Below are 21,971 nucleotides of genomic sequence, written 5' to 3'. Positions count from 1 at the left end.
TTACAAACAATCAACAGATTCCCATCTTTCAAAGCCTTCGCCAAGTGAATATCCCCAAACTGATTTCTCAACACAGACGTCAATTTCAGCTCCTCTCTCCTCCTCTGAGTGAGCAAAGGTATATGTTTACAACCAGTGAACACACTGAGGTTTATTTAGGCACGAAGCTGTGAAACTGTGTTTGTCTACATTTAAGGTTCAACATTAAGTTTATTGTTCCACAGAGTCGGGCTCTGCACCCATTTTGCAGCCATAGAAATAAATGACAACTTTTCATATAAAAACATACAGATGTGTTGAAAAAAATCAAACCAGGGTCATGAATAACAAACAAGGTTTTTAAAGGTATGTATCAGGGCCACATTAAAGGAAAAAACTAAATCTGAAATTTCAAGAATAGTCATAATATTTTAGGAAAAAAAGGTCATACAATGACGAGAAAAAAGTCTTTAAAATGAGGAACATGGAGCATCCTGTGAAGTTCTACTCTAGCAGAGGTTTCACTAATAAGGAAATACTTCATCTTTTTGCTCATCATCATCATCATCATCATCATCAGGACATTGAAAAGATTGTGAAGAAACTGAATCTATTGTCAGACAGATAAACAGCAGCTGCCAGAAGCAGCTCAGGCTGCCACTGACTGTCCTTTCACCTGGTTTATTGGTTGATGTAATATTCCAAAAAATTATGGGTTTTTTTTTTCCTCTCGAAATTCTACATTCTTAATTCTCCTAATATTATGACTTTATTCTCGAATTTTTAGATTTCTTTTTTTGTTCTTTTTATGCCTCAGTGTGTCCCTAATACTCCACCTAGTTTATCCACATTCAAGGTTCAAAATTAACTTTTTTGTTGTACACAGTGAGAGGCTTGTTTCGGCTCTTCACGCACTTTGCAGCCATTTTCTAACAAAAAAAAGAGATGTGTTGATAAATATCAAATCAGAATAGTATTCACAGAATGAATAGTGATAGTAATAACTCTAATATCACTCAGTAGAGTCCACACCTCCACCAAGACCAAACAATCCTAAAAAAGAAAGAAAGTGATAACATATGTATTTTTATATTCCGCCCCTTTGACCAGATATGATATGCACCAACCTTTTTATGGGTTCTTCTCTGGCCCCTCGCCCATCCCTCCACTAAGTCTGGTTCGGATCAGTTCAGGACTTTGTATTCAGTTTATGTTGAAAGTAAAACAACTTTCTGGATCTGAGAGAGACGGATGTGTTGTTGGCTTTGTGTATAACACCATTCCCCACTCCGACCAGCGGGTGTCGCTGTGGAGCCTGTTGGTGACACGGGACGCTGCAGTAGAAGAAGAAGAGTACGAGTCGCACGTGTGATCACAGTCCGTGTGTTCAGATCGGGTCCCGGTCCAGGAACGAGAAGAGTCCCGTTGACAGCGCCGGTTCAACGCCTTACACCTGAAAACATGAAGCCAGGTACAGTAGAGTCGTTAGCACCTCACCGTGATGGTGTTTTCATGTAACGTTGGACGGTAATTCGGTGAGGCAGTCCTCCGTCAGAGTGAAATAAGAGGTTGTGTTCGGCCTACTCCGCCATGACGCTCCGGTAACCTCACTACGAACCGTGTTCTCTGGGAGGGAAACCGCCGCCGAGTGTGTGAACTTTCTCTGGTTATATCTGTGACATGTGAGATAAAATACAGAGTTAACGCTAGGATAACGTCAGGTTAGTGGTTTCACGGTGGGAGCAGGCAGACCAGATAAATAACGGCTCACCATCGACACGCTGTGCACACGTGTTGAGCCTTGTTCAGCTGCACAGAGTCAGGACTGGTCTGTACGACTGATCCAGATCTCAATATTCCGTTTAAATGAATGTTTGTGTCGGTGCAGTGTTTACGGGGACGCAGATGTTTGAAGCCGGACGTATTCACTTTGTGCCACGAGGCACGATCAGCAAAGTTACCAGCAGCTCATGCTAATGCTAGCTCGGACCAGAGCCAACTGTAGCCTTGTTTACCGGACCCAGGTCCGCGTCCAGAGAGCTGATTTGCGTACCAAAGTAAGACTGGGTACACTATAAAAGGACCCGAATGTTTGTGGGTACTTATTACACCGAGTCGTGGTTGAAAAAAAAAAGAGAAAAAAATATGGGTGAGGTTCATGCTCATCTCATGTGTTCTCAGACTTAGATCTTACAGAAGTAAAGGTTTGGAGGATGAGGACTTAAAACTGTTTTTAGGCCTGGTATTCATCCCACCTCAGGTAAAGAGGAGCTGCCCCTCTAAGCCTTTCTATGGGACCACCCGGGACTGTGTCCATGCTGTGGCTGTCCTGCACAGTCCTTCACAGTGTTAATGTTAGCTGTTATTTTACTATATACGTTTGTATCATCGATACAGGTCTGTTCGTATTATTCCACAATATACTCTCTATCAGTAATGACGCCATGTTGTCTTCTGATAGCTAAAAGAAAGTTTTTGTTTTAAATATACACTGCTGTGCTGTTCTTCAGTCTCCCATGATGCCTCCAATTCTGCTGGCTCTTCTTCTGTGTCACATGTTCACTGGAGGCGTTTTTTCTCACCACCAGCAGCAGCGCTGTGGAGAAGTGTTTTTATCAGCAGGTCCATTTTGGTTTGTGTAATGCCGTCCACCCTGTCGACAGTAGGTGGTGCTAGAGCACCTAGAAAGGAAGCAGTGTGCCAAGTAAAGAAGGAAAGAGAAAACAGATTTTACTGAAAGTGGATACAAACAATACATCTCTCAAAAGAGTCAGAAATAATCCACTCTGCACAGTTGTGAGGATCCATGTGACGTGAACCTCATCCTCTTCCCTGTATGTGAAGAAATGTCAGCAATGAGTTAATCAATGGAGAAACAGCTTCTTCAGAAGTTATGTTGGTGCAGAGCAGGACGATGTGAACACAGAGGGGCAGTGAGAGGCAGGTGGTCTGGGTCTTCATTTAGTTTGTACAATGGTGTTTATCTGACACTTTTCATTTGTAACTCTGCTGTATCATGGTCACATCCACTGTAAAATGTGGCACAACAGCATTTGCATTTCAAGAATAAAATATGAAACAACAACTTGGCTTAAAAGGCAGAAATGAGGCAGTGACATCAAGGTGATCTGATGTTTCCACATAAAGAGTTATCCATACGAGTGATGATGGAGCAGCCTGATGTGTGTAGTTATTCTGTAGCACAGAATTTGTTTAAGGTAAACACAGTGGAAGGCCCCACCTGATGTCACCGCACTGTTGAGCAGCACTCGTCCAATCAGAGGCTGCAGATTCATCAACATATGTCCTGCTGCCTTCAGGTGCTGCAGGGATTTAAAGAACTGAAGGAGAAACTGTTCAAACAGTAGAAATCAGCTGTGGACAACAGATACTATCAGAATCACCCAAATGCATTTATAGATCAGTGCAGACTCATTTACTGACGCTCCTCCTTTAAACCACATGAATGTTATTTTTTTTTAATGCTGATTTAAACACATCCACCAGCTGGAGAGTGATTCATTAAATAGTTTATTAACATGTTAAGCATTTTGTCATTGGTGCACATTTGCTTCAAGTACGAAGTCTGCTCTTGTTGTAAAAGCAGCAGACTGTCAGTGAAGTGACATTGGTCCAGAAATAGACCTGGTTCTGAGACGTCTATTCTCAGCTCAAACCCTAAGACCCAATTTCAACCAAAGTACCAACAACTCACTTTGCGCTGCCTGAATTAAATCACCCTCCTACACTGTGGGTCTGTACTGGACACCAGAATACCATCAGCCAGAGGAGCACCTTTTCTGCTGGTTGTTGTGCCACCACACCAACAGAAACACAACTGTATGCACATCCTCAGTCCATGTTCCTGTATATATATATATATATATATATACACACATACATAAATGCATACAGCATCACAATGTATATTTTTGTACACTGATACGGTTCCCATTTACCTCAGTGTCAGAATTTCCACAACTGCAGACGAGCCGAAGCAATCGCTGAATAAAAACACAAAATATTCATCAAAAACAGTCAGGAGTATGGAGAGCAATAATTTAGCTTGATGATGAGGAGAGTCGAGAAAAGAAAAGAGGAAGAGCAAGATGTTTTTGGGAGAGTTTGCTGCATTATCAGAGAGATTACTGACTCAAGAAGTCCAATCAGACCAGTCACACTTCCTCCGATCTTCATGTGGGATCGTCCCACAGAGTTTTGTAGCTCCTGCAACATGTGAAGGCCCCGTTTATACTCCACAGCCTCCTAATGCACGTGTCTGAATCCCACTGAAGTGTCTCTGCTGTTCCTTTTTCAGGGTTCAGTCCTCGTGGGGATCGAGGAGGAAGAGGAGGACGGGGAGGATTCGGTGGAGGTAGAGGAGGGTTTGGAGACCGAGGAGGGTTTGGAGACCGAGGAGGACGAGGGGGATTCAGAGGAGGAAGAGGTGAGGCTGGAGGAAGAGGAGGATGATGATTGCAGTATAAAGCGTAGTGAACATGTAATCTGTATTGTATGTGTGTTGATGTGCATCAGTTAACATGTTAAACACCTGTTTTACCAGAGGAGCTCTAAAACGTGTCTGTTCTTCAGGTGGAGGATTCAGGTCCCCGGATGGTGGAGGATTTCGGGGCAGAGGGGGTGGAAGAGGCACCCCGAGAGGGAGAGGAGGCAGAGGAGGGAGGGGCGGTGCCGGTGGCAGAGGAGGCTTTGGAGCAGGGAGAAAGGTCTTGGTTGAGCCACACAGACATGAAGGTATTTATAAGTCCTGTTTCCTGTTGTTCTGGGTTATTAGTCGGGATGTAGTAACTTAATCCAGGAGCCTGGGTGAGACGTTAGTTTTTCAGCTGGCTTCATTCTATCCTCTGTGCTTTGTTTCTGTTCATATTCACCTGTAGACAAACTAGGTACAATAATGTTACTATTGTGTCCATCCATCCATAGGCGTGTTCATCTGCAGAGGGAAGGAGGACGCCCTGGTGACCAAGAACATGGTGGTGGGAGATTCTGTGTACGGAGAGAAGAGGATCAGTGTGGAGGTGAGATGTTAGTTCACAGCAGCACAGTGGTCAGTGAAGGCAGCACATTCATACTTGCTATCCTCTGCTGTGCTGCATTGCAAACTGAATGGGTAAATATCTGTTTGTCATTTATAAGACCACCTCTTCATCAGTCCTGAGGTCTTGAAGTGTCCTGGTCCTGTGAAACCAGCAGCTGTGATCTCTGGTGTCACAGTCAGACTCACTGTGCTCTGACTCCCTGTCTGTCAGGAAGGAGAGACTAAGATTGAGTACAGAGCGTGGAACCCGTTCCGCTCTAAGCTGGCAGCCGCCATCTTAGGAGGAGTAGACCAGATCCACATCAAGCCTGGAGCAAAGGTCATGTACCTGGGAGCTGCCTCTGGAACCACAGTGTCCCATGTCTCTGACATCGTTGGACCAGTGAGTACCACACACTCAGTAAAACCATCTGATTTGTTTAAGAACTTTACACATTGGACAACTTTTTAATTTAAAAGGATTAAAGCTCAGATTGTCCTGTAAACATGGTTCTGATGGCTGTCCTGTCGACTCATGTAATCGATCATAATCGTTTGGAATCCAAAATCGTAATCAAAAAATAAAATTAGGTTAATTGCCGAGCCCTAATGGATCCCTTTCGATAAGATTTTGTCCCAGTGTCACCCATGTGATAAAATATTTCTTTTACATGTCAGAGTCACACATTCTGTCACTGTGTTACTTAAGGATGGAATTAAAGTGAAAATAAATGATTCCCCCACTTTGAGAACCACTGCTCTAAATGAAACTTGGGATGAATTTGAAGACAGTTAAACCTAGTGTAACTGAGCTGAGCCTCATCACATGAATGTAATGATAGCTTGGTGTTATTTTCCTGACGTACGCGTGTGTGTTTTTTACATTGAAGTACCCTGTGTGTGTGTCTGTTGTGTTAAAGGATGGCCTGGTCTATGCTGTGGAGTTCTCCCATCGATCAGGTCGTGACCTTCTCAACGTGGCAAAGAAACGCACCAACATCATTCCCATCATCGAAGACGCGCGGCACCCGCACAAGTACCGCATGCTGGTTGGTAGGTAGAACTGACCACGGAGGCTGGAGGAGTCCTCATCCATCAGTCTGGTGGTGTCACTGCATCTTCTGAACCTCTGTGTCTCTGCAGGCATGGTGGACGTAATCTTTGCTGATGTGGCTCAGCCTGACCAGACGAGGATTGTCGCTTTGAACGCTCACAACTTCCTGAAGAACGGAGGACACTTTGTCATCTCCATCAAGGTACGCTGACGAGCCCCTCAACACACTGGAGCTCTGCAGACTGTAACACACGAAGTACACGCTCCGGTATCATGTCGGTGAACTGGTCCTGTTACAGTGACGTGTTTATAGAATCAGTCAGGCATTTAGCTGAAGGTACACCAACTGTTTTAGATGCTGTTTGACCATGAGACTGAGCTCTTAGTGGACAGATACTCAGTACGCCTCAACACGTACAGCTGCTGATGCCCATGCTGTGTTTCCTTCTCCAGGCGAACTGTATAGACTCGACGGCAGCTCCTGAGGCGGTGTTTGCCGCTGAGGTGAAGAAGATGAGCGCTGAGAACATGAAGCCACAGGAGCAGCTCACACTGGAGCCCTATGAGAGAGACCACGCCGTGGTGGTGGGCATATACAGGTACACCAGCATCAGGCTGACCAGCTCCTATACACTTTCTGTTATTATGAAACAATGTAGCACAGAACATACGCCCCATGTGTCAGTCTCACCAGCTGCTCAGATGACAAAACCAAGTCAGCTAGAGCTGCCCCCTGGTAAGTTAGTCGATGAGAAGTTCTGATTGGTCAGTTGGTCGCAGGAAATAAAAGAATCGATCTCCACAGGAAGTGGGGACCCTCAGTTCACATTCAGATTTACAGGCAATTGAAGACTCCTGACTCCTTAGTGTCCTGACTGTATGTAGAACTCAGTCAATGTTTAGTCTCATCCTCTGTGACTGGAAGGTCGCCAGTTCAAATCCAGCTCAAGACCTTTGTGCATCATCCTCCTATTTTTCTGTGGGTTGTGAACATCCACACACAATGGCACTTCGTTTTATAGTGTGTGTACATATTTATGCCAAATGACTTTCTTTTTTGTAATTGTCTTTTTTAATTTTTTAAAAGAGACTGAACATAAATGAACATCAGCTACGACTAACACCACATGAACCTGTGGAGCTTTTCGACATGAGGGAAAATAGATAATTAGTTAATAAGTTACACTAGATACATAAACAACAGGTGTATTTCTGATGCTGTTCTGAAAGATGAAACACATCAACAAACAGATCCCATCTAATGTTTCCCTCTGGATTCTCAGACTGAGAATAATTCTCCTGTCACATAAATATTTAACATTAGTTGATCTGTTCGTCAGCTCCAGGTTTTTCTGTCTCCAGTTATTTTTGACAGACTCCAATAATATCTATTTATCCTTCTTCCTCTAATCAGCTGCTCCAATCAGAAACTAAAACTTTTGATTTAGACAGTTTTCGGGATGATATGAACTTTAGTCCAAAGTGACGCCACGGAGGCACAGATTTAAACAGTTTGTTTTAACATTGAAATTTGTCTCTGAAGATGCTGAAGGCTCGAGTTTAATTTTGAAATTACCTTTTATAAGATTCACGCTTATGCTGTCATAAATATTTGAAGTGGCTCATTTTCTATCATCAAATTTAAAAAATATTTTGTCAGTGTCTGATTTGGAAGCTCTTCTTAAATCCTGGGTCATGTACAACCTGTTCAGACTTCAGCTTCCTTCTTCAGATTGAATTCTTTTGTTCCATGTCAGTGTGAAGTAATGACACTCAGTTTATAGTTAACTGACAGTGAGGGATGAACAATCACTTTACTCAGTGATGCTCCTTTTCCCATTGCTTTATGTTGAGATGTACACCATTTACTTCAAGGCCTCTTTGGGCTCTTATTATAATTAATAATCTCAGAATGAATGATCTTCACAAACAGGAAGCTAAACCCTCTTTGTTCTTTGGCAGCTGTAGAGGTTTTGTCCTCAGTCCAGATGAGTCTAGATCACCATTCTGTTCTGTTCCTGAAGTTGTTTCTAATATTTCTGTTTCTGTTCTTGAAATGTTAATTCATCTGAACAGAGTCAGTGTTAGAGCTTAGACTTAACTACAGCATTGAATTCTGTCACAAGTCTCACTTAGCTGGTTGTTGCTGTCAAACACAAACAGGGTTGTATTACAGGGAGTTCCTGAAGCTTCATGGTTTCTGTGGTTGATCAGAGCAGTGAATCACAGCTGGAGCTGAATATGGCGGCACCGTCGGCACCTGTATCAGCTGGGTTAAACGGCTCCATCTGCTGGACTGTTACAGAAGTAAAATTGTCACCATATATGACACATAAGTTAAACTGGAACAGCTAATTGTGATGAATAGTATGACAGCGAAGTGTGAATAGAGGACAGACAACCTGGGCTGTGGGGTTTACCTGTTCGTATCTCATCCAATCACGTGACATGTAAATGACTGAGACATGTAAATGAATGAGTGCAGGAGAGTCAGTTGTTGAATGCCTCTTACAGGATTTTAATATTGGTCTACATTCACAGTTGGCTCAAGATAACAACTTACTACTCACTGTACTTCTGTTATTTACAAATTGATGTTCACAATTCAAATATATACACACGTCTGGATATAAGGTCAGACCGTAACTGAAGCTCAACATCATCATTTAGCTTCATTACAACCCGGGTCATATTTTCATAGTTGGGGCCGTAGTTTCAATCAGTTATGACCATGTTGTAGTTGCCCAAGCAACAGGATCTCAACACACGGGCAAACCAAAAGTTGATCTAGATAATTTAGTCCTGAGTGGATGTTTTACATCCGATGGTTTGATCAGTTTTATGATTCACCTTTGTTTTCTCTTCTGAATAAGTCTGTGGATCGTTGGAGTTTGTGTCCAGCCTTAAAGTATCTCCTACAGTAGTCAGTAGTTCTACAGTATCTGTAGGGAGTCTAACAGGGTGGGGCCCATGTAAACCCAGGTCTACAGTGTCAGACCTGTGTGGGACTAAAACACATTAATATGGTGAACTAAGTAAACAGATGGGTCCAGGTGACGGTGGTGCTGCTCCAGGACTGGGACTGTGAGGTGTAGCAGTTTCACGTCCCTACTAATGTTCCCAGAGTTGAGTTATGGTGACAGGTTGGCACATACATCCAGACCCTCCCAAAGTGCTGTGCTCAGCTCTACGTATATAGTCCCTGCTCGTTTTCATGTCCTGTGTTAACGGACTCTCTCCTCTCTCTCCTCAGACCTCCACCTAAACAGAAGAAGTGAAGTGTGGCAGGAAGCAGAGAGAAACGGATTCCTGTTCTCAACCACCACCTATTTTACGTACCATCTGTTGTCTGTTGCCCTCCTCCTCCTCCACCTGCCTGTTTGTAGACTTCTGCAGTGTGAAAGCATGACGAGCACTCAGGGCAGAGCTGGGCTGGGTTTCCTTTTTCTTTTTTGAGTCCTTTGACCACCCACCTGCTGGAGGGTCTGTCCATTACCAGTAAGGTTGGAGCACATTACATGACACTGGGCCATTTGAGCCACAGGTTTCATCTTGAGTTTGCCAGATTGAAGCAGGTTATTATAGTATATATAAGTTTTATAAAATGTAGAGGTTCACCTCAGATGCTGGGTGGACTGGCCTCAGTTCACGTTATCAGGTCGGCTCCTGTGTGTTGTTACACAACTGTGGTCGAGTGTTCACACCCGGTCTTGTCGTGTAGTGTGTTCTCAGCCTTGAAGAGTAGTCTTGATTTTTATTTTTTTTATTTTTATTATTTTTATTATAAATTCACCAGCCTCTGCCCTGTGAACTAGTCACTTCCTACTGAGGAATATTTCAACTGTCATAACAGTTAACCTGAAAGACGTCTTTGTAATTACACACATTTGAATAACTACATGACTCCAGTGAGGATTTTTGTGGTTGTTTTATTTCATCACCTTTTCGCTTCTCTGTGCTCCTGCTTGTTTTCTTACTGAATGTCTCTCTGGTTTTTTTTGTTTTGTTTTGTTTAATGTGTTTCTGGTCTCCTGCTCCTGACTGATTCCAGAAGCACATCTCAAGTATTCACACATCATATACCCAGATGGGTAATATTTTTAGTGTACGAGTTATGTCTGAACTTATGTACAGTAAAATATACTTTTTCTTAATATGTTGTGTGTCCTCGTGTGAAGAGCTTCAGGTTGTCACAATATCCACCATTAATCCTGGTCTGTGTAGTGGTGAGGAGGTAAACTGACCCTGTTCGTGTGTGTGTCTGTGTGCTTGTGTACAGACAAATATAGAAAGTGACTTTTTCACTCTGACTTGTAATTTGATACCAGTTTAACGTTTGTGTGGATGAGTATGAAGCAGAACAGTTGTAGATATTTTACAACAAATTATGCTTGAAACCTTTTTTATTGACATGATCAGTAACTTTGTTTTAATAAAATGTTTTGATTGTTTTTGATTAAATCACCTTGTATATTTACCAATATAACAGTAAACTCCCACTCACATTGTAAACACCTGACAAACGTTTTTTATTTTTATTTTTTTTTAAAGCACTACATGTCCCCCTGTTACGCCTGAGACTGACACAGGTGATGGGTCAGTCCAGGGTGGTGGTCCAGTTCAGGACCAGGACCAGTACAGATGACAAATCATGTCCTCATGTGTTATACTAGTAAATCCAGACTCAGACCTACATCAGGAGCTACCGTCCTCTGCTTTGAGGGTAACAGGCTGTAGTGGTTGTTAAATCTATGCGGAGGAGAGCAGTCAGGTTCCCTCAGTGTAAACTCCCTGTTCTCACCAAACCGCCTCTTTTCTAATCGAAGCCTCTACACTAAAGCCCCCGGTCTGCAGTCGGGTAGTCATTTTACTACATAAAAAACCTGCTCTTAATTTAACGACTAACTTTTGTAAGTTACTCGTATGACTGTCCGCGGTGGATTTGTTTTGGCAGCCATTTTGTGGGAAATTTCTCTGGAGCGCGCTGGGCCGTACTTGCCTGGTGTCGGGAGTGCGCTCTCAATGCAGCCCCTCTCTCCTTTGACCGATATTAACATCACGGAGGGGCTGGCCGGCATAGAGCTAGCTGTAGCGGTGTGTGCTAAAATACGTGTAGTTTCTTCATAGCGGCTGCTTGTATTGTCCATCGGCCCATCGGCTGGCCGTTGCCCGCCAAGCAGCCTGCAGTGTGCGGACTGTCTTCCTCCAAATTCCAATGGCAGAGTTTTATTAGACAGCTAGCATGCTAGCTAAAAGCTAGCTGGCTAATGTTAGCTTCTCGCCTTTATATTAATTTAAAAAGCTGACGGGCTTGCAAAGTCATTTGGCCCACGCCGTATGTGTAAGGTGCTCTCTTATGTATCTGAGAATCAGTCTGGAACAAGTGAATTAAGTTTGCTGAACAGAAAGAGACTGAGTTTGAGGTGTCCGTGGTTGAGGCGGCGAGCTGCCCACCTCCCCTTAGGCACGGCTAGCTGTGCTGCGCCGGCGATCAGTTCCCATCGACAGCCCGCTCTCTGAGCTCCGGAGAATAACGCAATTTTGCTGGAAACTAATCTCACCGGGATTTTTTATCGGCTGCACAATTCTGCACTATCATATTTGGATTTCTGCTGTGGAAGAAGGACGACTGACCCGGGGGAGGGGGCTCGGTTCGTGCGGACAGAGGGAGATAGGGGTTCCGAACATGGCTGCTACGCGGAACTTGGTTCGACACACCGCCTGAGGTAAGACATAACCGGTCGGTGTTGTCTTTTTTTGATTCATGTATGAATTTGCGGCTGGTTGGTTCTTGTCTCTAATGTGTGTGTGTGTGTATGTGTGTGTGTGTGTGCTAGAGGTTTGACAGTCAATGAGAGGTAACAGTGCTGGGTAGCATAATGTTACCCCTTCCCAACGTTATTCGCCCCTGTCACCCGGCCTCGTGTCCCCATTCCTCTGCCGCTCAGATGGCTAATGGGGCAGGAGGCAGGCTTCGATTAAACAGGTGGGTTAACGTCGGTGTTGGACAATGGATCATGCTGAACAATTAAGGCTTGGCTGGCGTGTCTACAGTAGCTGAGGCGTGCATTATGGTGATGGACTACACGTTACCCCTTTTTAGTAGCATGCAATGTCCTCCAAGTCTGTGGTTATCAGCCCCCTGCCCTTCTAGTTTACCTTGTGACTGAGTCGTTTCTAACGGCTAACCATCTGGCGGGTTGACCAAGGGCTGGGTTGGTCTTAAATAGGCTAATGATTGATGCGATCAGTGTGCGTGTATCTAGGCAAGTTTCAGTAGCAGCGGCATCGCGACCTGCCTTAAGTTAACGCACGACACCAATAGACAGGGAGAGGGTGCCGGCGGAGCAAAACGGAGGGAGAGAGGGTAGATGAATGGTTGTGTGGCTGCATGATGGAGACGGGTTGATATCCTCTAGTATAGGCGGCTGCACACTGCTGGTGTGGCGTGTGGATGGCGATGACTTTGGGTGTCACAGCAGCCAGCAACCCCCGACTGTCCTCTGTAGATCTGCAGCGTTTCATCTGCTATGGCAGCTAACGCTAGCCACTAGCTTAGCTACCGCATCAGCCCCAGCCCCTACCCTGCCCTGGAGTAGAGGGACACAGGCTCTCAGTTACCGGGAGATGACTGCTTCTGGGCAGGGAACAGGGATATGAGGAGACCAGAGCTGATGCACAGCTGGAGGAATCATGACTTGACATCTCCTCCCTGTTTGTGTGTGTGTGTGTGTGTGTGTGTGTGTGTGCGCGTGCGTGCGTGTGTGTGCGTGTGTGTGTGTGTGTGTGTGTGTGTGTGTGTGTGTGTGGCTCTCTGGTCCTCTTTCTGTCATTGCTCAACTGAAGATGTTGTGGTCTGAAATTGTTGCCGATTTAAATACGGAGGTTTGTCATAGATGCTGTGCCCCCTCCCCACCCACCTCGATGAAGTTGTGTTGCTGTTTTTCTTGTGCTGCACGCAACTGAGTCTCAAAATGGACCTTTCTCCCCAGCCATTTCTGCCTTACTTCATTTTTTTCATTCATTTTTTTGTCCTCTCAAATCATGTCTTGGTGTACTATTCAACCACCAGTGTAGTAATGTGTCCACTCAATCAAAAAGGCCACATACAGGCCAGAATGGAAAAATTCAGGTGAGAGAAATGACACAATTCCTCAGATTGAAGCTCCTGTCACAGACCGGTGAAGAAGTGCTCATGGAGATGTAATCCAGGTATTTTCAGTTCCATTGAGTTACACAGGTCACAGGCCATATTGTTTGTTTCATGTCACAGTGGATACAGTGAATACATTCAGGTTGTGCTGATGAGCTGTGTCCATCATGAACCTGCTGCTTAGTTTCAGTCAGTGACTGGTCGGTACAAGTACCTGAGCCTGGCTGGAGGATTAGCCCCTTTCACAGAACTGAAACCACCACCACCACCCCAGCATGTATGAAAGCTAAGATGTCTGTGATTACATTTACCATCTGTAGCTGTGATCAGACTTTAAAACTGCACAGAAAAATATACAAATGTATTAGATATTACAACATTCCTTCACATAATTTGATTTAAATGGGAAATTAATTAGCATCTTGGTGTTGCAATACGGCAAAGTATAATACCACAACATGCATGAGGATAAGCATCACCAAGCTCAGAAATCGACTTTAATATCAAGACCTTGTCAGTTGGATCTGAGACTGGGTGCACAGTGGGAGTAGAGCACCTAGGAGTGGCTTCTTCCAGTGTTTTCTTTCCCTGCAAGATAACGCCTCATCCCACACATGTAATGTAAAGTAAATTTTTTGGTTTGCTCTGATGGCTGGAGTGGTTTTGCAGTCTGTGTCTCTTGGCCACAAACAGCCAATGGACTTGTTCCCTGACTGACAGCACAGCTGTGACAACAAGCTCAGACCGTGTGTGTGTGTGTGTGTGTGTGTGTGTGACAGCTCTGACACACAAATTCAACACTTTGATAGACGGACTTCTGAACTTACCAGGAACACTGATAACTCTTATTTTCATCATCATCCTCCTCTCTCATGGTCTCCTTCCTCTCTGCTCCCCATCTCCCTATGTTCATGGATTCATCCTGGAACAACAGCACCTTTACTCAGGCTCAAAGTTCTTCAACAGATGCATCTTTGCTTCAGCTTCTGCCATGTAGTGGCAGAAGCTGTATCTCTGTCCTTTGACTCTGCATGCACTCATACCCCCTCTTAACATTTCCTCATGTGTTATAATGAAACTAAATGGCAGCATTCACCACATGTCATCTGGAAACTGGGGTTTGTGGCTAACTAAGGTGGAGAACGTCAGAACAACCATGTTCAGACATTTTCTCTTCATTCTAAAGAAACAACCAAACGGCATGTTTTCAGGATCAGACACTTCCTGCACATGTCAAAGGTGGGTGAGAAAAGTCATTTTCCAGGGTGTTCACAATTTTTTTGTAAATGTGTACTCATCACATTTTTATTAATACTACTAATAACAATAATTATAATACAAATTATAGAACAGATTTTTATGTAGAGAAAGGAAAATTAGAACTGCATCAAATAACTACATCACTGTAATAGTATGGCTAATAATATAGTCACAAATAGAATAATCAAATAGATGTTCATTGTAATGTGAACTGATTGTTATATCAACCCAAACTGACCATGACTGAGCTTCAACCACTCATTGCATTGGGTTTGAATTCAGAGTGTTGTAAAATAGCAACACCTGTATCATGCAACACAATTTGACTGAATGTCTAGAAATGATGATGTTAAATTGTCCAGTTTTATTAAATTGGATTTTCTGCATCAAAGCTTCCACCCATGTCATTTTTGATATTGATTAATCTGTATATTATTTTCTTGATTAATCAATTAGTTTTTTAGTGTAAAAAATGTTCATCACAGTTTCTTAAAGCCTGGGGTGACATCATCAGTAAGTTGTTTCTCCAGGCAGCAGTTCAATACCTAAAAATATTCAGTTATTGTTGAATATCACACAGACGAGCAGGACGTTGTAAAACTGAGAGACTGAAACAACGGAGTGATTTAATTAGAGATAATTAGAGCAGCTGTTTTTTATTTAATATGATGTTTTTATCAATGTGATGAAGAACCTTGATTTGTCATGAATTCATCTTCTTGGATTATCAGTCAAACAATAGACATTATATTTAACATAGATGTTAAACATTTACTACTAAACTGATCGTGAGACTGAGCTGGTCTCCAGGAGCTCACCATATACACTATCTCTGGAGGTGGAGCCACTCAGTCCAGTAACAATTAAAATTGTAGATGAGTCATGTTATTGATCTGATCAGCACATTAATGACATCACAGAGACCGCCTCTTTTCACATTTACTACTAAACTGATCGTGAGACCACAGTTAGCAGATCTGTGGTTTCCCTCAGCTGAACACTGGACTAGCCATCACAACAAAATAAATACTGCTCAGCAAACATCACGCGCACAGGTAAACCTTCACATAGTTAGTGTAGTTAGTAAAATAAGATTGTTGCCTTACCCATAATGTATATGGGCTTTGCTGAAAAAACAGTCTAGTGTTTATTTACTCATTATTATTCATTTACTAGGATAATGCATTAATGGTATTGACATTACTCATAAAAACAAAAAGTATTTATTTAAGAATGCTACATATGTTGTTCAATACTAGTATTGATGACAAATTACCAATGAGTCATCTGAAAGTGTTGGTGTTACCTTTCAGGTATAACCTGATTGTGAAGGTCTCAGCAGGTGTAAAAGACATCTGTACAGTCTTAAGATCACCAGGTTGAAAGGTCACCTAACTCTGCCACTTCCTGCTATCTCAGACTGTAAAAACAAGGGCAGTTTGAATCGAGATAATGATGACACTAATTAATTCCAGATGTCATCATCCAGATAAAGTGTCCAAATACACATCACACACGAATGTCAGGTGAAAATTGGGTTCAACCTCACATCATCAGATCTGGTGGAAGTTGAAAAACAGTTTGAATAGAGCTTTTCTTCTGGAATATGCAGGAAAACTTTATCCATATTCACAATGGTTATCCACCACAGCTATAGACCACCAGCAGCAGTTACTCAGTGCACAGACATCCACTTTAGTAATCAGGTTCAGCACAGATGGAGCCGAAACCGCAGCTAGCGAGCTAATGTTAGCTATTCGCAGGTAGAAACGGACTCACCTAAGTTGGAATCTGTACACTGGTGCTTCAGTTCTTTCATATCATAAACCCTCCTCAACAAAGCCAGAGCTGCAGCCACCTGCAGCTGAGAGAGGTACCTAGCGCCAAACTGCGACTGTCTGACTCAAAGTAGCTAATGTAGCCAGCTATTGTCTACGAATTCAGATTAATTGAAATCAATAGATATAACACCTAGCATGATCTGGTGTGGTTGTTCTGCACAAGATGTGTGGAAAGAGCCAGAGAGGATTCCCATAACCAGTTCCCAGTTAGTTAGTCAAACACACAGATTTGTTGAGATCCTTGTAAAGGAAACACTAAACACTTATTAAACACCATCTCCCCTCACTCAGTGGAAAACATGCAGGTAGCAGACATTTGGTTTTTATCTCTGTTTGAAATGTTAGACATCGGCTGTAACTAATGAAAATTAACTCTGTAGCTGGTGAAATGAAAAGTTTGTCTTTTGGTGATGTGCTCTGTGCAGCTTGTGTCTGTACTCAGCCAAAGATTGTTTGTGACTGACGGAGTTCGCTGCAGCACCAGGAGACTGGGTGTAGTTACTCTTTAACAGTAAACTGTTGTAGCTAGCTGTTAGCTCTTTTGCTTAGGGATATTTGTTAGTGCATTTTTAGTATAATGTAAATATGTTAGGTTAAGTTTCACCCACCTAACTAAAAGTACAAGCTATATAAATTATGTTGACATTTCCAAAAATCTAATTCAATTGTCCATCAGTTCTCAGTAAAACAAAATTATGACTATATAGTCAGGCTCAGTGGTTGTACCATGGCACAGATGTATTTACATTTGAGGCTGTATCGTTCTACTGTGAGCAGTGTTGAAAATCAACATGGAAGATGTCTTTACAGCAGTATCAGATTTATATGATTTTTACATGAGGTGTGTTGATCTGTCAGGTCTTTGGTGGATTAGCCTCAGCAGACTTCCCAGTTTAGGTATTTTACACTCTGTAAACAGACATTTTTACTGATATCATAATGTAAATGACACACAACATTTCTGTGCATGTTATGTAGGATCTGTTGTCATTCATTCATTTTGTTTCCTTTATCTTTGTCTGAAGACTCTGTCCGTTCTTGCCGGTTGACTGTTGGTTGTTTCCTTGACATGTCTGTGTGTCATGGTGCAATAAAGGAAAGGCATGTTGTTAGTGTGGTTGAAACATCACAAACACAAAGTTGTGGTGAAATTGTAAATCAAAACATAATAATAGTGTGGCTGTATGATATTCAAAGCACTGTGTCACTCTATGATTTACAGTGCTATATATGTTTACTTATATATAGATATATTTTTCAATCTTGGGGCCATTTCACAATATTTTCTTTACCTCCAAGATTAAACCATTTGAAATCAGGGCCTGAAATTAATTTTTTAAAGTGAGGGGTGGATCCCTTAAATACTTCATATTGGGGTTTTATGAGCTTAGTTGTTACTGTCCTGTTCTTACCTCAGATTGCATTGAGGAGAACTTCAGAGAGCTGTACATGGCTGTAGTTTGTCATCTCTCTCCTCTGTAGGTGGTCCTGTCTCTGAGCTGCACCAGTGTCCATAGTCTTTCTTTTAGTGTCTCCCTCCTCTCTCTTGTGTCCATGCTCTGTTCTATCCATGTCCTCCTTCTGTTGGGGATAGCCAGGCTTAAACTGAGCATCAGATTGGTTAGGTTTGTATTACTTATTAAGTTTTGTTGCTGAATCCTCGTTCGCCTGACATCACAGTCTTTGCTGAATCTGCCTCACACTTTATCTTCTGGCTGCTGAATGAGAAACGCCATCTGGTGGCAACTTAAAGTTGGCGGTTTAAAGGCACAGCACCGAACATCTTCCAGATCGAGCAGCTCATTTCACTGTTAGAGCCACAGATATATTAGTGAGTCTAAAACCCTGTCTGTGGACTGCTGTTTCACCTCCGTAATGTTACCGTTACCTGTGTCAAGATCCCGAGTGTTACCAGTGGTGCCACTGTGCGCTAGTCTTTTCAGGTTCCAGTGTTTTTTTTCCTGAGCAGATTTCACTTCAGGTGAAGTTGCTATGAGTGAAATCTGTCTGTAGATGTTAATGAGAGATGCTACAGCAGCAGAGGGAGAGAAGTAAAGCAGATCAATATGCAAAACAATCAGTATGCAATTATTTTGGCAGACATTGCGAGATAAGTCATGCTTTCAGTGTGAATGGTCATTTTTCATTTCATTTTCACTGAAGAAAATATTAAAAATTTTGTTGTGGCTTGTGAGCCTGCACAAAAAATTTTGAGCTTGTTAGCTGGAAACATCCCGCTGTAAATATAACTCCATACAGCTCTACCTGTGTAGCGCTATGTCACTGAAAGAAATGAAGTTTATTCGCACAGCCCTGGATCTTCTGATCAGCTCGAGCTAATACCTTCATCAACCATAGTGTGCTAACTAGTCTCATTTAAATGAATGAAGGGCTGATGCTAACCGTCTAATCGCAGCAGTATCTGTCTTCAGTTTGCTCATGTTAGCGACTGTTTAAGATGAGAATCACAATTTTGTCCACTCAGAATTGAGATCATTTTTTTAATGAAAAAATGTTGATTGCAGTCGATGTATCTAGACAATAGAGACAATATGATCATTAGCTGGTGAAGGACATACTGCTTTTAACAGGCAGTTCATATTCAACTGGATTAAAAGGCTAAATTCAAAAATAATCTACAGACTGTTTTCTACATGTTAGAAAAAAATTGAAAAACCTTGAAAATGCTCACACTGTTTCTGCCTCCACACTCAGCATCAGAGTAGAGCTTGAGAGCAGGTAGCAGGTCCACACCATCAGGACCAGTTGAGTGGTGTTTATCTAGTGAAGCATTAATCCTGGTGTGGCAGTGTTGACCTGAGCCACATCTTGGACTCAGCCTCTTTAAAGCTCCTGCTGTGGTTGGGTGTTGGGGTTTTTTCTGCTGAGGTTACTTTGGCCTTTTGTTATGTGTCAGGTGGAGTGTCATTTGTTTGTCATCGTCTTTGAATCTGGTTCAACACCGCAAACTGCACAACATTTAACACACAACAACATATATTCATTCCACAGCTCTTCTCTTTCCTCCACCGTCTCACACACGTTCATTTTCAGCTTCCTGCCTCTTTGTCCCTCAGGAAGTGAGGTGCATTTGATTTGATGCACCACACCTCCCCTCTATAATACAAACATGACACTTGTCATTAAAAGTGGGATCACATAAAGGTCTGAACCTGTGGAAGAAAATCACTGCCATAATAATCTGAATTATAACTGAATGCTGAATTTTGAAATTTAATCACTACTGAAAACATTAAATACCACTGAATTTATTCTGATGAAATATATGACTTTGAAAACCACCTTTATCAATTTATTGAAGTTTGTGAAAGTCTGAAGTCAATTTCAGAAACCTTATTTCCAGATTGTTTATTTTAGAGCTTAAATTCAGATAGAAATGCACATGCCTCATATTCAGAAACTATTTAAGTGGCTTATGTCAGAAAACTTAATTCAGAAAAATAAAAGATTTGATGTAAATTTTCAAGTCAAGTGAAAAATACAACTGGTCAAATCCAGAAGCTGAAATTCACAATATCAAAGGAAAAGCACTGAAGCCTGAATGGATCTGGTCCAACCTCTGAGCTGGTCTCCAGGAGCTCACCATATACACTATCTCTGGAGGGGGATCCACTCAGTCCAGTAACATTTAAAATTGTAGATGAGTCATGTGATTGATCTGATCAGCACATTAATGACATCACAGAGACCGCCTCTTTTCACCTACGTTGCATGACTAAGACTTTGTTTGATCCCGACTTGATTATTGTGATGTTTTGCTGTGTTATCTTCCCTTCATTGACTCCCTCACACTGTCTGATTCTGCTGAGGCTTCAGATCAAACTTTAAACTCTTCTTTACACCTGAACTTTCAGTCAGCTCCTTCTTCTTTTACTGTGTCAGACTTTGTACCTGTTACCAGTGTAACACCGGAGCATCGTCCTCAGTCTCAATGAATCAGTTAAACCTAGTAAATAAACGCAGTAGAGTCCATGTCGTCCTGCTGATGAGATTATACTGTAAACTTTCTAAAAACCACTGCATCACTTATCTCTGTTTGTCCCCTCAAACATGAGTGTCCAGACTCTCTCTCTCCCTCTCTCCGTCTCTCCTCCTGTAGAGACCTCTGACTGCAGACCACCTGCTGGCCCATGATCCTGCTCAACATCCATATGATAATATTAATAATGATGATAATAATAATAATTATGATATCACTACCATTACTATGACTTTTTATCTAGGTTTGGGCTGATGTGGAATATCTTGATATTTTTCATAATATTGGAACATTTTTTCCGTTTTTCACAGTCTGACCATCCTGTAAAAAAAAAAAGAAGAGCCGACAGGTCGTCTCTCCAGCAGGTTATTATGATCCGTAGTTACATTTTGTTGCTAGGTGACATCTAGTGGCTGTAGTAATTATGACAGGAGCAAAAGGAAAAGTGCGTGACGTGGTATAAAGAGAACACAGGAATATGATACAGGAGAGCAGTTTTCGATTTCCATGTGAAAGTAGCTTTTTTGTATTGTAACCATGACAACAAAGACTGTAATGTTGAGGAACTACTTATTTTAACCCAAGTCCCAACCTTTTCCTAAACCTAACCAAGCCATGACTGTTATTATAGTAACCAATGGCGACACAGGTAAGTACGCCGCTGTCGGTACAGTCTGTGTGTTTATTATTGTAACCATGACAACCGAGATCCGGTACACCTGCCGCCGTAGGGGCACTATTCAGGAGCCATTCCTATGGGTCGTATCAGAAGGTTGGAAAAAAACAACCTATATGGTTGTTCAGGTTGGAGAAACATACAATACAATAATATCATCATATATTGGTAAAAAAAACAACAACGATACAACAATATGTATACTATAACAATATAAATGTATTATAAAAAAGAGCCCTGACATGACATCTACAGTGATTTGGTGTTATATAAATAAAATTGACTTGACTTCATGTGTGCAGTAAGGCAACAGACAACCATAGTCCTGCTTTGAATCAAGGCAGGTCAGATTTTAATCATGGAATCACCTCATAGTATTGAAAATGGGGTCAGCTGATAATGTTGACTTGTAAACAGTTTTTTTGTTTTTGTTTAAGGCCAGTTTCAAACATTGTCAAGACCATATTGATTTTATTGCAATTATTTGACAAAGCAAATACATGAATGCTTTTATCAACTAGAGTGAATTAATAAACTCGTCTGTGGTCAGGGGCAGAGTTGGAATAAAAAGTGGTCCAAGGCTGGCCCACCAAAACCCAGTCATAGGTTTATTAATTTATTATGGTTATATTATTATTATTATTATTATTATTATTATTATAGTAGACCAGATTCAGTGACAATTTTATTTTAATAGTTTAAAGAAAACCTCTTTCATGTTATACTCCACAACTACAACAACACATCAGCTACAGTCAGAAAAATGACCATGTAACTGTTACTACAGGTCAGCCAGGGATGATCAGACTGGACAGTAGAGCAGTAAATACAACAGCAGACATGTCTGACTTCAGATGTATTTGTTCTTTGGGCTTCAGTTGTGGCTGCCCTCAGTACACCTGGACACATAGAGTCACACAGACAGAGACCACTGTGTGACTAATGGCAGATATCTGAATCTGTGTTTCCT

The 21,971-nt window shown here is 42.0% G+C and overlaps 2 protein-coding genes across 2 annotated transcripts in view; both read left to right on the top strand.

The window, feature by feature from the left end:
* Positions 1-1,334: 1,334 nt before the first annotated feature.
* On the top strand, positions 1,335-10,532 carry fbl (fibrillarin). Its single transcript, XM_022753541.1, has 9 exons — positions 1,335-1,450; positions 4,298-4,426; positions 4,573-4,734; positions 4,924-5,018; positions 5,250-5,420; positions 5,938-6,070; positions 6,161-6,273; positions 6,525-6,670; positions 9,325-10,532. The coding sequence occupies exons 1-9, from the start codon at positions 1,441-1,443 to the stop codon at positions 9,347-9,349; spliced, it is 984 nt and encodes a 327-aa protein (XP_022609262.1). The 5' UTR covers positions 1,335-1,440; the 3' UTR covers positions 9,350-10,532.
* A 589-nt stretch (positions 10,533-11,121) lies between these two features.
* The window catches only part of LOC111227913 (dual specificity tyrosine-phosphorylation-regulated kinase 1B-like), a 51,012-nt gene continuing 40,162 nt past the window's right edge, over positions 11,122-21,971 (top strand). The window contains exon 1 of the mRNA XM_022753662.1: positions 11,122-11,797. The gene's annotated coding sequence lies outside the window, so the exon portion shown is untranslated. The remainder of the gene's footprint in view (positions 11,798-21,971) is intronic.

The sequence above is a fragment of the Seriola dumerili genome, unplaced genomic scaffold, assembly GCF_002260705.1.
Source record: "Seriola dumerili isolate Sdu_G_001 unplaced genomic scaffold, Sdu_1.0 BDQW01000191.1, whole genome shotgun sequence".
Taxonomy (NCBI): Eukaryota; Metazoa; Chordata; class Actinopteri; order Carangiformes; family Carangidae; genus Seriola; species Seriola dumerili.
The sequence above is the reverse complement of the archived record's forward strand: the minus strand, read 5'-3'. Positions and strand labels throughout refer to the sequence as shown.